Here is a 14,387-nt window from a genome sequence, read left to right on the forward strand (position 1 = left end):
TTCTGGAAAAAAGAAGGGATGTTTAGTCCTGCTGCAAATGTTCAGTGCTTAGAACAAAAGGTTTAAGAGAAAGCCAAGCAAAGGGGAGGACAAGGCAGATTTACTTATGTAACATAATTTACTCAACTTTTAATTGCTTCGCTAAACATTTAAATATTACAAGGAATTCAAAACAACTTTTGAAGCATGAAAAAAGAAATTGCTCTCTGCATAAATTTAGGTCCAATAACAGTAAACACATTAAGTCAGAACACGTAGAAGGCAAATTAATTTATTTTATAAGCCTGTTTGTAACGTTGGAATGGATAAAGAAAACTGACAAATAAGTTTTCAAAATATGTTTTATTTTCAGTCCCGGGTCAGACAGTGTATCAAAGTCTTTATCTTTACATGTTGTTTATCGTTGTCCCCAAACCTATAAGAGCTGAACACACACAGCTGCAGCTGAAACTAATTTATTCATAATTTTACAACTTTAAAATGAACATTTTAACTCTCAAATGAAAAAAAAATCACATTTCAACTTGTGTCTTAACAGTTTTTAAGTCAATATGAGCTTGTTTTCAGTAACTTAAGCTAATCTAAAGGGAAGGGTGGAGTAAAACTGTCAAAGTTTAGGTAATCCCAAAAAGGTCTTATAGGCACCCAAGCTGCATGCTTTACCTAGAAGGGAAATAATGAAAAGTTTCAGTTGATTATTGTGTAAAGACGTTTATCCCATTTTGGTGCATTATTTGCCACAGAATCTTCTATTTTATGTATCACTGGTGATTTGCCAGTCAAAAGCAATGCACCAAAGTTGAAAATAAAAAGGAGTCAGTATATTTTACTTTTTCTTGTGAAATCTTATCGACTGTTTCAGAGTACTATCTTAAAAATGGTAAAGCCTTAGTAGAATGTATATGAGAAGCAGAATAAGCAGAAAGACATGTAGGTTAAATATCTCACTCCTGTCATCCACTTGTGTGTGAATTTTGCACCAAGATGATAAATATTCTCCAGGTGCTGCAGCTTGGATCAGAACTTACATGTAGACCCCTTCTTCTCCACAAGCCAGTAGCAGAAGCCCCTCCTGGCGCGGTCATTGAACACATTCTTATACTGGGGCATGTTTTGAGGCGGGATGTGTGCTTTTGGTTTGCCTGATGGAAAAAAAATAAATAAATAATAAAAAAAATAGTACAGTGATATACTGAAAAAGGTAATAACTCAATTTGGAAATGGTCACCATGTCTAATGTGGTACCTACTGTGTGTTCGCATCATGGAAGAAACATGATCTGTAGTCTCGCTCAGAGGAGGCAAGAGGCTGCCTGTATTGTTCAGGACAGGCCCACCTTTGTTTTTTGTTTTATAAAATTTAAGGCACATAATAAAGCTGTATCAGAGTCACATATTTTATATATATATTGTACAGTGTGTACTCATTGTTGTCTTCTCTGTATTATAAAATACTTTCTAATCACCTCCTAATATTATATGATCTTTATAAATAGTGCTTTTCACAGACCTGTTTCCTTCAAGAAGGCACCTGGAAGGGATACAAGATGAACAGGTGCCTACATGGAAATGATTAGGCATAGTATGACATCTATCATTAAAGTTTATGACTTATTCAATCCATTTATGGCTCTGCAAAATATTTTTCTTCAAACCTTACCATTGCTTTCATTTTGCTCCAGTGATCTGTCTGCAGGTGTGGGAACAAGACCGGATGATTCTTTGGCCAAAAGGTTTTGCTGATGAAGAAAACAGGACTGTCAACCCTGCAAATCAAATACTGTACATTTTTTTTACGAAACACAGAGAAAGCTCTCTTCAGCAACAGAGAACATACAGCTCTCGCCTGAAAGGACTCGAGTCCCATGTTTTTCTCTTTCTCCCGGTCTGCATGTTCCTAATACTACTGCACGCAGCTCAGCTCTTCTCACACACTCAAAGATGTGTTATGTTTCTGAGTCGCTTAGCAACAGGTCTGACAACAATGCCCCTGCTGTGTAAACTGAATCCAGCCAGAATTTTAAGAACGAACATGTCATTTGGAATGGGCATCGTTGTGCAGTCTGTAAGCTTGTACAGGGCATTCGCAACGGTATGAATAATGTGATTCTTCAGCTTGTAAAAATGTTGAAAAATTACACATTTTCAGTTGTATTGCACAAAATGATGCTTTAAGATTGAAATACAAAAAAAAACCACTTAAATAAAATTCTGTATTGTGTCATTGTAACATAATAAACCTGATAACTGAACTTAAAATCTAATTGCTCTTATCTTATTTGTTGAAAACACTCCATTTCTTGTGTGAAAAGAGGCCACTGTGTCATTTTTTTTTACTTTGGTTGTTACCTTATAGTTCTGACTTTGCCACCTAGAAGCTAACCAATTAAACACAACAGCACAGCACTTCAAAGATCCTTTCAAGAAGTAACAAATATATACTCAATTTATTAATAAACATAAATAAATGATTGAAGGATATAAGAATCAGTCACAACAAATAAGTGAACAAAAGAACAAATTAAAAAGAATAATAAAAAGAATAACCTCTTCAATCAGTGTTTTATTGCCTGATGTTTACCTCTTGAATCTTTGTTGCTCTAGTTGGAAATCAGTTGAAAGATAAAAATTTTATGAAAAACTTTCCTCATTAGAAGTAGTCTCACCAAGTTTCTGCTCCTACTCACAAAAAAAGTCATTCTGAACACCATTTACTTCTGTGAATTTCACAAGTTTAAGGGCAAGATAAAGATTTCACTAACTTTTAACAATTTCAAGTTTGAAAAATTCCCCATATATTTAGTGGTATTTTATTATATTACATAAAACAATCTCATACTCAGAAATGAAGCTGACTTTTTTCTGATAGGGAAGGCATTTCTTAAAGCAGCTGACTGAAAACAACAACCAGGCAGCAGATCAAAGCGAGTCTTCTTACAATCAAATGAAGTGTTGCGTCTCATCCATGAAGCAACCCCAATGTTTTATCTTATTTTACAAGCTTGTTCTCAGTCTTTGCTGTTTTTGAATATGCAATACAGTATTGCCATGTATATGTGATACATATCCATCCAGTTTTTTGTGCTTTATTCCTCCTGGCCTTGGATCCTTTCCAAAAGGTGCTGCTCTACTCGCCGATTCATGCGCTGGAGATCTTTTAACAAACTGGGCTGGTCTTCGAGCTCCTCATGGAGACAACGTGCTATTTCCAGCCTCCTGTAGTCCTCTGGTCGTACAAGGCGGCGAATAACATGAAGGGCACGATCCTTGAGGCTGTCAACTGTGTGAAGCAAATAAAAAAAATTTCATTTAGAAAAATGGCAACTCAACACTCAAAAATGCAAGCTACTGGAATACTTTATATATAAACGTAAAAAAAAAAACTAACAAAATGAAAAAGAATATATAGTTTTAATCAATCAAGGCATTGTCAAGCAAAACTGAAAATCAGTGTAGATGGATGGTAAAATGCTCACAGCAGGATCTGTAGGTTATGCTGTTTAAAGTGTGTTTTGGTAAAACTTTTATTGTGTGTGCCTTCATAAAGATGTGGTAGAAGAGGATTTTAAAATCTATATTTATCTGAAATTACCTGGATGGCCAGATTACATTCGAGGTAAATGTAAATATGCTTTCCAGTTTATTTGAATGTGCTCCTAATAAAAAACACTCTGATCAACAACAACTTGACAGCCCTTTAAAACACACAAATATATATATTTTAATTTACCAGACTATGCGTGCTTGGACACAAAGTAATAAACAAGCCTATAACACATTAAATCAGAAACGTACTTCATACAAATATTTCACCCGTTGGTTTGATTAATTTTACCTGGTAAAGTGATATTGACAAATACATCTCCACCCTCTGCTGGTTTAGGAAGAAACAACTCTTTGCTGTTCACCCTCAAAGGTTCATCAGTCTCTGCATCTCTAAACAACCATGGGTGACCTAGTAAGACAACATGAATATGAAATAGACGTCTTTTTTTTTTCAAAGAAGCATTAGCCACGGAGGCAGTTGGTGCTAACATTTCACATTTCACAATCCTTTAACTTCAAATCAAAGCAATGAGATTATAAGCAAAATGGCAGAATGTTACAATTTGATGCTTTATTCACCATTGATTTAAATGTCAGCAGAGAGTCAGAAAGCAATGCTGCATCTCAGAATCCAGTGGTCCAAGAGTTGGTTTTAAATTTCAGTTCAAAGTAAGGGAAGACTTTTTGTAAAACCAGTGTTAGCTGTAATATAATCGTTACTTAAAGATAAATACATGCTGTAAGCTAGAACTTGGTCATATATAAATTGAAAAATAAATAAATATAAATGGAGGAGGGGGTTGCTTACCTACGAAGGTGGTTATTCTTCGTCCTGTTCCTGGCTGTAAATCGTCATAAGCCCGAGGGACGCCGCGGTAATCTATCCACAGCGGCCGCACAACACGGGGGCTACGGTTGCAAAAAATAGCATTAATGGGAATCCGGCTGTTGAGGGAGCGTACCAGAGGAAGAGACGGATCTCCTTCTTGAGGCATTGATACTAATAAAAACACTTGACACTAATCGGTATTGCAGAGATTAGCCTAACAGGCTAGCAGCTAGCTCAATTTTGTTTTTTAGCTTGTTGCCTGTTGTCGACGCAAAAACTCATCGTAGTAATGAGAAATGTTACCGTTTCTTCGTCCAGTTAATTACGATCGTTTAAGTAAAAACAAGTTCCAAACGCCACGATAATAACGCCTTTGGAAAAACTACCACTGACTATTTCAACTTCACAAGTCTGTTTACATTGCTTTTCCGGTAGAGACGTCAGACTATTCTGTACTGTGATTGGCTCAAAAGGTACGACGACATCTTGGGCTGAGGACCTGCGTTTGGTGCGTGTTGTACGTGGACTAGACAGAAACTGGAACAACGCCAAGAGGAATTTCATTTTAAAATTAAGAAGTGAGAAAGTTCACAAGCCCTTTCAGAGATCTTTGCACATATCTCTGCTATCGTAATGAATCTGTAGATTTAGTCGATGCAGCTGTGGATTTATCACATGACCAAATACAAATACAAAAGTTGCAGAAGTTTAAAGTACCCTACTTGTTAGGTCCTCTTGGCTCACGTACTATTTTACAGCCTGATGTCTACCTCTTAAATCAGCTTTACAAAGTTAGATCATTGTTGTCATCATTGATCATCAGTACTGATGATCAGTCATCAGTCCTTTACTGGAACATCACTGTGTTACTTGTCATGTGCTGCAGGGGAAGTTTGTCTGAACTACTTGAAACCGTTCAGGGTTCAGGGACACCATTTATTAAATGAAAGGAAAGAAGACAAGACAAAGTTTTCATACACAAATCTATTTCCAGTTAAGAGCCAGTAAAGTTCATAATACTTCATTTTTGGTAATCATTTGCGCATTTATTGAAATAAAACACACGGTTTAAAGGGAAAAAACTCTAGTGGGTTTGGATTTCAACAACTGGTAGTCATCTGAAATGTGACACATATGTGTTATTGGTTTATTCAGCATTGTGTTATATTTTTGGAGCATGTTTTATAATACAGTGAGCAAAATCCTCAGAGATTAGCACTATCAGTAATTGTGGAGTAGAAAGTGCCATATATTTTTCCTTGATACACTATCGGTCAAAAGATTTAGAACACCCAATTTTTTTTTCCAGATTTTCATTTAAAGTCATACGTTCAAAGTCTTATTGTTCTGTGAAATAACAACACAGAACAAATAAATAGTTGGAACTTAACAAGGAAGTCATGGAATCCTTTTAGGGACAAAAAGGAATACTGAACTTTTGACTCATCAAAGCCCTTTGACAGATATTAGCTGAACACATTTGCAACATTCTTTCTACAATGGAAACTAAAATGGTCTGATTCAGTTGTGGCTTCGGGTCTGCCAGAGCTTCCCCCTGTTTCTGAGTACCTTTTCATAAAGAAGTCTGTATTCATGACACCTTGAATTTCTTTGCAATTTCTCTGTGGAAAGACCTTCACTTTTTAATGGCCTTTCTCGCTCCATAATGGCCTTTTCCTTGCCATTTTTATAGCAACACATTCTGTACCAATATACAAATAATGCTCCTGAGGGTATACCCCTCATGTCTGCTTATAAGGGTTCAAGAAAAAGTATGACACCTTATGGGTACCAACTTTCAAGAATGAATCAACCACCACTGCTGCAAAACAGCTTGTTGTTAAACCATTTTATGTAGAAAAGGCCTTTTGTGGAATGTACATTTAGGAGAATGTTAAATTTCTGGAAGTTCACCATCACTTTCCGTTGCACCATTCCAAACTATTTACTGGACTGGAACTGCTTGAATTTAATTTTTTAATGGAAAATTTGGGATGTTATATGACATTTGACTAGTTTGGTGAAATATAAACATGTGCATAACTGTAAACTGTAGGCTGCTTTTTGTACAATAAAGTATGGAAATATAATTAGTGACTGTACTACTGCTACCATAGAGATCCATTTATGATTTTACAGAGGTGTTTGTCCTGCATGTTTTCAGTTATTATTGTCGTTGGTTTGAGTGGTAAAGGTAAACTCTTTGTAAGAGTCTACTGTGCAAAACCAATGATTATCCATATTATCCTGTATCTAATTTTGGAATTTTCCATTGTGTGGAAAAAAATCTTTTAACCAATGTTCAGTCAGTAATAATGGTAGTTGTAATTTTTCCTCACATCCTGTCGTTACAGATGTGTCCCGTCATTAGTAGAGAGCTCGTCAGACCCAACCTTTAGGCCTAATGAATGTGAACTCCACCCACTTTCATTCTCACATAAAAGAGCTGGAGACGCAGAAGAGGTCGTGCACAGCAGGACAACCACAAAGCTAGTAATACATATCTTAAACAGAAAAAGATATCTCTAAAGATAGGTCGAAAACTAACGATTTGCTGAGCCTCAATATGTTGCCTTTACTTTTATCTTTTATTTATTATTTATCTATAGGCTATATTATAAGTTAAGAAAACGTTTCTAACAGTGCGCTACAAGTTTTCAAAGTTTTTCCTTTGGAAAAATGCCACGTTTTGACCGTTTAATTAGATTTTCTGTGCTCACATCTCAGACTCTTTGCTGGCAAGTCTAAATTCTGCCAAAAACCCAAGCAAAATGCGCCATCTGAATGACAGTGGCTTTGTGGATGCGGAGGATGTGCCAAGAGATGAGAGTCTGGCCAAGGTGGAGATTGCGCTGCTAAGTGCCATCTTCGTAAGCGCCGCTATCCTCAACACCGCCTTGTTGCTCGTCCTCTGGAGACAGCGCAAGCAAATGTCCAGAATGAGAGTCTTTGTCTTCCACCTGTGCCTGGCTGACTTGGTGGTAGCCTTTTTTCAGGTGTGTCCGCAGCTCATGTGGGATATCACAGACAGGTTTGTTGGACCAGACTTGGTGTGTCGCATTGTGAAGTACCTGCAAGTTCTCGGCATGTTTTCATCGACTTATATGATTGTGGTGATGACAGTCGACAGATACCAAGCTGTGTGTAATCCGATGGTAACGTTTCAGCGAACACGCACAAGACTGAACATCCCTGTGTGCATCGCTTGGGGGGTTTCTCTGCTGGGCAGCCTGCCACAGGTTTTCATATTCTCTCAAGTAGAAGTTGCACCCGGTGTGTTTGACTGCTGGGCTGAATTCATTCAGCCCTGGGGGCTGCAGACTTACATCACCTGGACAACGCTGGTCATTTTCATTTTGCCTGTTACTGCAGTTGTTGTTTGTCAAGTACGCATCTGCCGAGCCATTCAGATAAACCTTTACCAAAAGACTCATAAGCAAGGAGACGTAAATGTCCCTGTGCCATCCAGAGCCAGCGGAGTGGCTGGCATGTCCAAGGCCAGGGTGAAGACGCTGAAGATGACGGTGGTCATTGTGATAGCTTATGTTGTCTGCTGGGCTCCATTCTTTACAGTCCAGCTGTGGTGCGCCTGGGATACACATGCGCCAAAAGAGAGTAAGTTTTTATGGGGTGTTTCGTTTACTCAAACTGTACACTAATTTATTTATTTAATTATCTGTTTAAAATTTGCCCAGCGAAAGAAATTCGAGCAGTGCGTATTTACGCACAAACAATAATGAAAATGGATAAGACATTTTCTTGCAAAAAATGACACTTTGCACTTATTTTGTTCCTCCAGCTGCAACTTTCACCATCCTGATGTTGCTGGCTAGCCTGAACAGCTGCGCGAACCCCTGCATTTATCTTCTGTTCAGCAGTCAGCTTCCAAAGAAACTGACGCTCCTTTGCTGGCGGCATTCTGACTGTAAAGATTCAATGCACGAAGAGGCGACGCTGGTCAGCACGTTATATGTGAGCTTCAAAAATGTCTCTGAGCCCAAATAAGGGTAACACCATGCTTGAAAGCAGAAAACCCAAGGCAAAGCTGTGGTCTGCACTCCAATAAGAGCTGATTTGAGCTTTCTTTGCGTTTGGCAGAGAGGCTACGTGGGGTCTTTGACATTTGAATTTATCTAATGTCATTTCAATTTCCATACATATATCAAGACACGAGTTGGACACGAGTGAGAACAGGACTCCAGATGCTCAAAGCTGATTTGGGAGGAAATTGTTTTTGTTAAGCTGCATATTTTGGGAAAGAACCAGTTAAAGGCTATTGACAACTGTTATCACAAACTGTTTGGACTACATTAAGCAATTTTCATATGAAAAAAAAAGAAAGAAAATGTTCCTCACGTCAAACTGGATTTTGATAAGATTTTAGGAGAACATATGTATTTTCAGGGAGAGAGACATAAGTGACTGATTTCATATGCAAAATTGAAAAAAAGAAAATAAAGTAAAGAACAAGAAGAAATTCCACTAATTATATTACAACAAATAATACCATAGTCTCAGGAGTTGATGTCAGAGACATAAGGTATATATTAAATGTTGTATCTGGAGACTTTTCCAAAGAAAAGGCTGTTCCAAAAGAAAGAGCAAGAACAGTCTTTCCATGAATGCAGCATAGAAATAATCACTGAAAAAATACCTAAAATGTGAACATGTTCCTGCCTCTGAAAATTGTATTGTAACATGTTTATGTGAACCAGTTGTGTAAATGTTCCCTGTGGTGAATAACTGTTTTGACTGACTCAACTGAACAAGCATATAATAAAATCATATTTCACCACTTTCTTGTATTTTTCTTGTGATCTGAAAATAAACATATAACTTTAGAGTGTATTCATAATAAGGTTAAAATTAATTTTTGCCTCATTTTATTAATCTACTCTCTAAATAAGGATCATATTGTCTACACTAGGAATGTACCTCTCTCACTCTGTATATTACCCAAAGTCAAACAAGCTGTATGTCACACACAGTGTGCGCATTATCTGCAGGTCAACAGAGTGATGAGGAATTTTCATGCAGACAGAGCAGCATACCAGAGGCTGACAGCATGAAAAATGTTTAACTTTAACTAGTTTCACTTGCAGGGAATAGAGCCCATTTATTGTCTTCTACATCAGAGGAGTAGTCAAGGTGACAGGCCTTTCTGTGAAGGGAAAATATTTCTGATCAGGACTTTGGTTTAAACCCAAAAAATAGTCATCAGATGTTTTTCCTTGGTTATTTTGAAAATTTAAACTAGTGTATTACTGGACTGGACTGAAGGCAGGGTATTCTCTGCAGCCTGTGTAATATCGCAGATATGTAGTCATTATGAGGAGTAGTGGCAGCTAAGAGAGAAGTAAGAGAGCCTTAATAGAAAGGCTTGTTAGTTGTTTGTCACCATGGCAACCACAGCAATCTGAGCAACATGAAATGACTCAGTACCTTCACAAACATTTGACTCAGAAGAGGCCAGCAAAAATGCAGATACACTGGATGTAGTGGTGGTATTATATATCTGTTGTAGAACAACCTCCTCATCAGATAAAAATGGACAGAAATGCATGCAGGCTAAATGAGAATTTCTTGTGATAGTCACCAAAAGTTATTTTTAAGTTTTTAACACCTTTACCATATGCAAATCAGAGCTTTAGGTTGTTTTAGAATTTAAAGAACAAAAAAAGTGATAAACTGGGCCTACTGGAGAACAGCTTGTTCCCAAACAATATAGTGTTGTTGTGGTGCTGTACAGAAGAGGAAAGTGGTTTTATCATCAAATAATGAGGACAAATGAAGATTAAATTTAAGTTAAGTCAAGACTTTTAACAATCCACTCTGGCAAAGACAGGTAATTGTATTAGACAGTCACAGTAAGCACAGTTCTGCTGTCTCCACCTGTAAGGCCCCTCACAGGTGAAGATCCCCTGACAGACAAATATTTCCAAAGATGTCATCCAAGTTTTCAAAGAACAGCAGAAAGAAATGAGTAAGACTGAAGATAGGAAACTCAGCCGTCAGCTGAGGACACTGAGCAGAGCAGACAAATGTCACATAAAGCTGACGTCCCTGAGAAATTAGAGAAGGTCCAGCAGCGGCATCACCTCAGAGCTGGGACTGACCTCTGGGACCTGTAATCAAAGTAAGGACAAGAGACTCACCAGAACCTAAATAAATAAATAAAAAGAAAGAAAATTAGGAGCTTGGTATATGGATGCAGGCAGTCTGGACTGATGGTTGCAGAGGGCCACAAGGAAGCATGTCGGTGGGCAACATGTGGAGCATGTTGTGCTCCTTCAATAGCTGGGTTGAACATTTTTTTATCTGCAATGATCTTCATATCACAAAATCAGTTTGGAAGAGACAAACTGCAATCCAATTATAAAGATTAGTTGCTGCAAGGAATAGATAGATATATATGATCAGGACACATCACGTAAACATGCTTTCTATCTGTCAAACATGGTAGATTGAATGAATTTATGCCCAGAACTGAAAATTATTAGAAGTCCAAACATGACTCCATGTGCATTCAACTTTAAAATATATTGGCTCATTTATACTATTTGCTCACTATGCTCTCACAGCCTCGTAGGTAATGCTCAGTATTGCATGATGTAAGATTTAACGAGCATAGTGTGCATGTGTGTGTGTTTAAGTAATGCTTGTACATATTATGTTTCATTATTGTCAATTACAGCTAGTGTTCCTGTTCTAAGAAAGGCAGAAGATAGAGGAGATACATTATTTGGTCTTATGTAATGTTTTATTTAGTTACAGCACAATGAAATACCTCTAAAAAATAAATCAATAAAATATGTGATCTGGCAAACAGTGGATTTTTAAAAGTTTGATGGGTGTTTTCACTTTTTTAAAAGTGAAAATAAATTGAAATTATATGTTACACAAATGTCCCAGATTAACAATCAGCTGAAAAACCAGTAACCATTTGAGTTTTGTATTAATCAAAAATAATAAGAGGGATTAACTGAATATTTATATGCAGAAAGATTAAGGAGATAGTGGCAGCTCGTCTCTCACTTTTAAATACACTTAGACATCAAAACATAAGAACACAACACGAAACAACTTTTGGGGGGAGTGCCATGTTGTGCATTGCGGGCGGGGCTGCCCAGGTGGCCTCACTCCCAGCACAGCGTGGTTATTGCCCCTCAATTTTAACCACAAACAACACACAAACAGTCATGAGAAGGGAAGGTGAGGGCAATGGGGTCCTTTCACACTTCTGTTTCCTGGGGGCCACCGGGTCAGGTGGAGGGAGGTGGTTACCCCAGGGACCAGGATCCAGGCTGGCTGTGCTGATAGGGTGGCTGCTAGTCCTCGGGGGGTGCCTAGTCCGCTGCATAAGGGTGGGGTGTGGTGGAGGGGTGGATTTGGGGCTCGTTATCCTTTGGTCTGGTAGAGATGTCTCCCACAGGGAGGGTTAAATGTGATGTAGTTGTGTGAAACGGAGTGTTTATCGGTACAGCGTGGGGGAGGCTGTGAGTGAGGGGTTACGGGGTGGGAGCTGGCTGGTGGCTGTCTGGGGGGTCTGGTTCTCCTGGGTTGCCTCTGGGCTCTTGGGGCTCAGGGCCCTTTGCTCTGGCTGCCCTGGATGGCCGGTACCGACCCACCACCCCCAGGCCTACCCAGGCCTGCCCCACAGGTGCATGTGATCCCACCCCACATTCACACCTCTCAGAGATTTCCAATGTCAAAACAGAAAGAAAAAACAAAACAAACAAACAAACAAAAAAAAAACAAACAAGAAGGCCATGTGAAGGCATTTAAAAGGGCCAGTTCGGGACAGAAACTTGATGCCACAATGGCTGCTGCAAGCATAACATGTCAAGTTGAATTTATTAATAAAGTAGTTTAAAACAAAGTTAATCTCATCAGTTGAGGAGCTCCTGATAAAAATACAAAATGGGAATAGGCTCCCAAAAGCTACTAGTCTTTTCTACAAAGCATTTTCAAGTCTCAATATGAATAAAACATTAAATATAAAGATTAGGTGGGAGTCTGAACTGAGCACTCATATATCAGAGGAAGTATGGGAGGACATATGCCCTGAAGCTCACGTGGTGACTAACTCAAGTTTGTGAAGAGAGTTTAAATGGAAAGTCATAACAAGATTTTTTAGAACACCGGAGGTAGTCGCAAGAATGAACCCTGTCAACCCTAATATCTGTTGGCGAAACTGTGGTGGCCACATTGGTAACCACGCTCACATTTTTTGGTTCTGCCCAAAGATTAGACCTTTCTGGGATGATGTATTTGCAGCCCTCAACATAGTGTTTCACCATACATTTGCTAAAAAACCACAGCTGGCAATTTTAGGGGCATATCCAGAAGGTTTTGATGGGAAAAGTAGGAAATACCCTTTGCGAATCTTATTGACTGCAGCTATTAAACGTATAACCATCAAGTGGTTGAAACTTGATCCTCCCACATACAACATATGGATAGAGAAAGTGAGGGAAATCTATCAAATAGATAAAATTACATATTTATTGAGAATTCAAAGAGAGCTGTTTACTAAAAGATGGTGTCCTGTGATTGATCTGTTGATGCACTGATTATGTGATGCACCAAACTTTGTATATGCATACAGAATCGGTAATATCTCTAACAAATGTTCCCTTTTTTTTTTTTTTTTTTTTTTATTATTATTATTATTTTTCTTTTTCTTTGGTTGGCTCATTGTACAGATGTTTGTCAGAATATGTTTGAAACCTGTTATTGCATTTGGAATGAAGTTACATGTCTGAATGTAATGCGCTTACATGTTTGTATGAGCAGTTACAAAATTAAATAAAAAAATAAGTAAAAAAAAAAAAAAAGAAAAGTTAATCAAATCATAACCCCTAGTTCAGGAACAATCAAACAAAACAGACGGAGCAGGTAGAAAACTATTAGAATGAAAATAAACAGAATTTTTAAAAGTTAAAAATAAAATAAAAAAAAAACAAATTATAAAATAAACAAATACATAAATAATAAATATGATAAAAATAATAATTTATGTTACCCATGGTGCAGAGGCAGGCAGAGGGCACAGTCAGGTGGATGAAGGAGGGGAATCTGAGGGAATGGGCTGGAGTGGAGGAGGATGAGGTCAGACAAATATGGTGGGGAAAGTTTATGGATGGCCTCATTGGTGAACAGGAGGAATTTCTAATCAGTTCTTTGGGTTAGGCAGTGGCGCTGCTGCAGGATGGGGGTGATGTGATAGAAAGATGGGGTAGAATAAACCTCTGAAGTCATACAGGAAGGAGCCTCTAATACATATTTTGTTTGGCCACAATTAAAACACATCTAAATTCTGTTTGCTGACCTCTCAGTACTTTTTTATAGGCTGAACAATAATCTCTAATCTAACAAGTCATTGAAGACTCGCTGAGCAGCAGCTCTGAAAGCAGAGAAGAGCAACATTATTCTATCTGTTTAAATTTTCTTTTCCCCCATATTATTTTGGATTTGAGAAGGTAGTGGTAACTAGACAGCCATTGTGGTGTTGTATATATAACCATTCTGGTCCCCTGAGCATAGCCTTTAACCCTCCACCTGCTCCCCAGGTATTGAAATGTGACAGCCCACTGCTCTCTAGTAAATCTAGAGATGGAATAAACACAGAGCCTGATTTCCCAAGTGGGATTAATAAAGTAAAATGTATAATTAAAATAGTTACTATAACAAAAACTATTAAGCACTTTGAACGAAAATGTGCTGCATTGCACTTCACCTGTGCACTTAACATCCTTCAGCCAATGAGAAATCTGCAACTTTACTATCTCACCACTAATATTATGCAATTACTCAAAGACACATTATGTAGAAGTATAAGTCAACAAATTGGTCCTGTCAAAAAAAACGCCTGCATAGTCTGAGAAAACCTAATGTGAATAACACACCAAGTCATATTGTGGGTTATTGCAATTGATCCATCCATGTGTTTAACCACAAATTATACCTGGACCCAAGTTTTACACTAGCCCTAATCTGTTTATTTTACAAAA

The 14,387-nt window shown here is 37.9% G+C and overlaps 2 protein-coding genes across 2 annotated transcripts; one reads left to right on the top strand and one right to left on the bottom strand.

The window, feature by feature from the left end:
* Positions 1-2,427: 2,427 nt before the first annotated feature.
* Positions 2,428-4,823, bottom strand: vhl (von Hippel-Lindau tumor suppressor). The gene is made up of 3 exons (XM_041980347.1): positions 4,354-4,823; positions 3,835-3,954; positions 2,428-3,279 (listed from the first exon to the last, which is right to left on the bottom strand). The coding sequence occupies exons 1-3, from the start codon at positions 4,538-4,540 to the stop codon at positions 3,086-3,088; spliced, it is 501 nt and encodes a 166-aa protein (XP_041836281.1). The 5' UTR covers positions 4,541-4,823; the 3' UTR covers positions 2,428-3,085.
* A 2,105-nt stretch (positions 4,824-6,928) lies between these two features.
* On the top strand, positions 6,929-9,160 carry LOC121636649 (vasopressin V2 receptor-like). Its single transcript, XM_041980345.1, has 2 exons — positions 6,929-7,989; positions 8,174-9,160. Exons 1-2 carry the CDS (start codon positions 7,146-7,148, stop codon positions 8,377-8,379), a joined length of 1,050 nt encoding a protein of 349 aa, XP_041836279.1. The 5' UTR covers positions 6,929-7,145; the 3' UTR covers positions 8,380-9,160.
* Positions 9,161-14,387: the final 5,227 nt, after the last annotated feature.

This window comes from Melanotaenia boesemani, chromosome 3, assembly GCF_017639745.1.
Source record: "Melanotaenia boesemani isolate fMelBoe1 chromosome 3, fMelBoe1.pri, whole genome shotgun sequence".
In the NCBI taxonomy this organism is placed as follows: Eukaryota; Metazoa; Chordata; class Actinopteri; order Atheriniformes; family Melanotaeniidae; genus Melanotaenia; species Melanotaenia boesemani.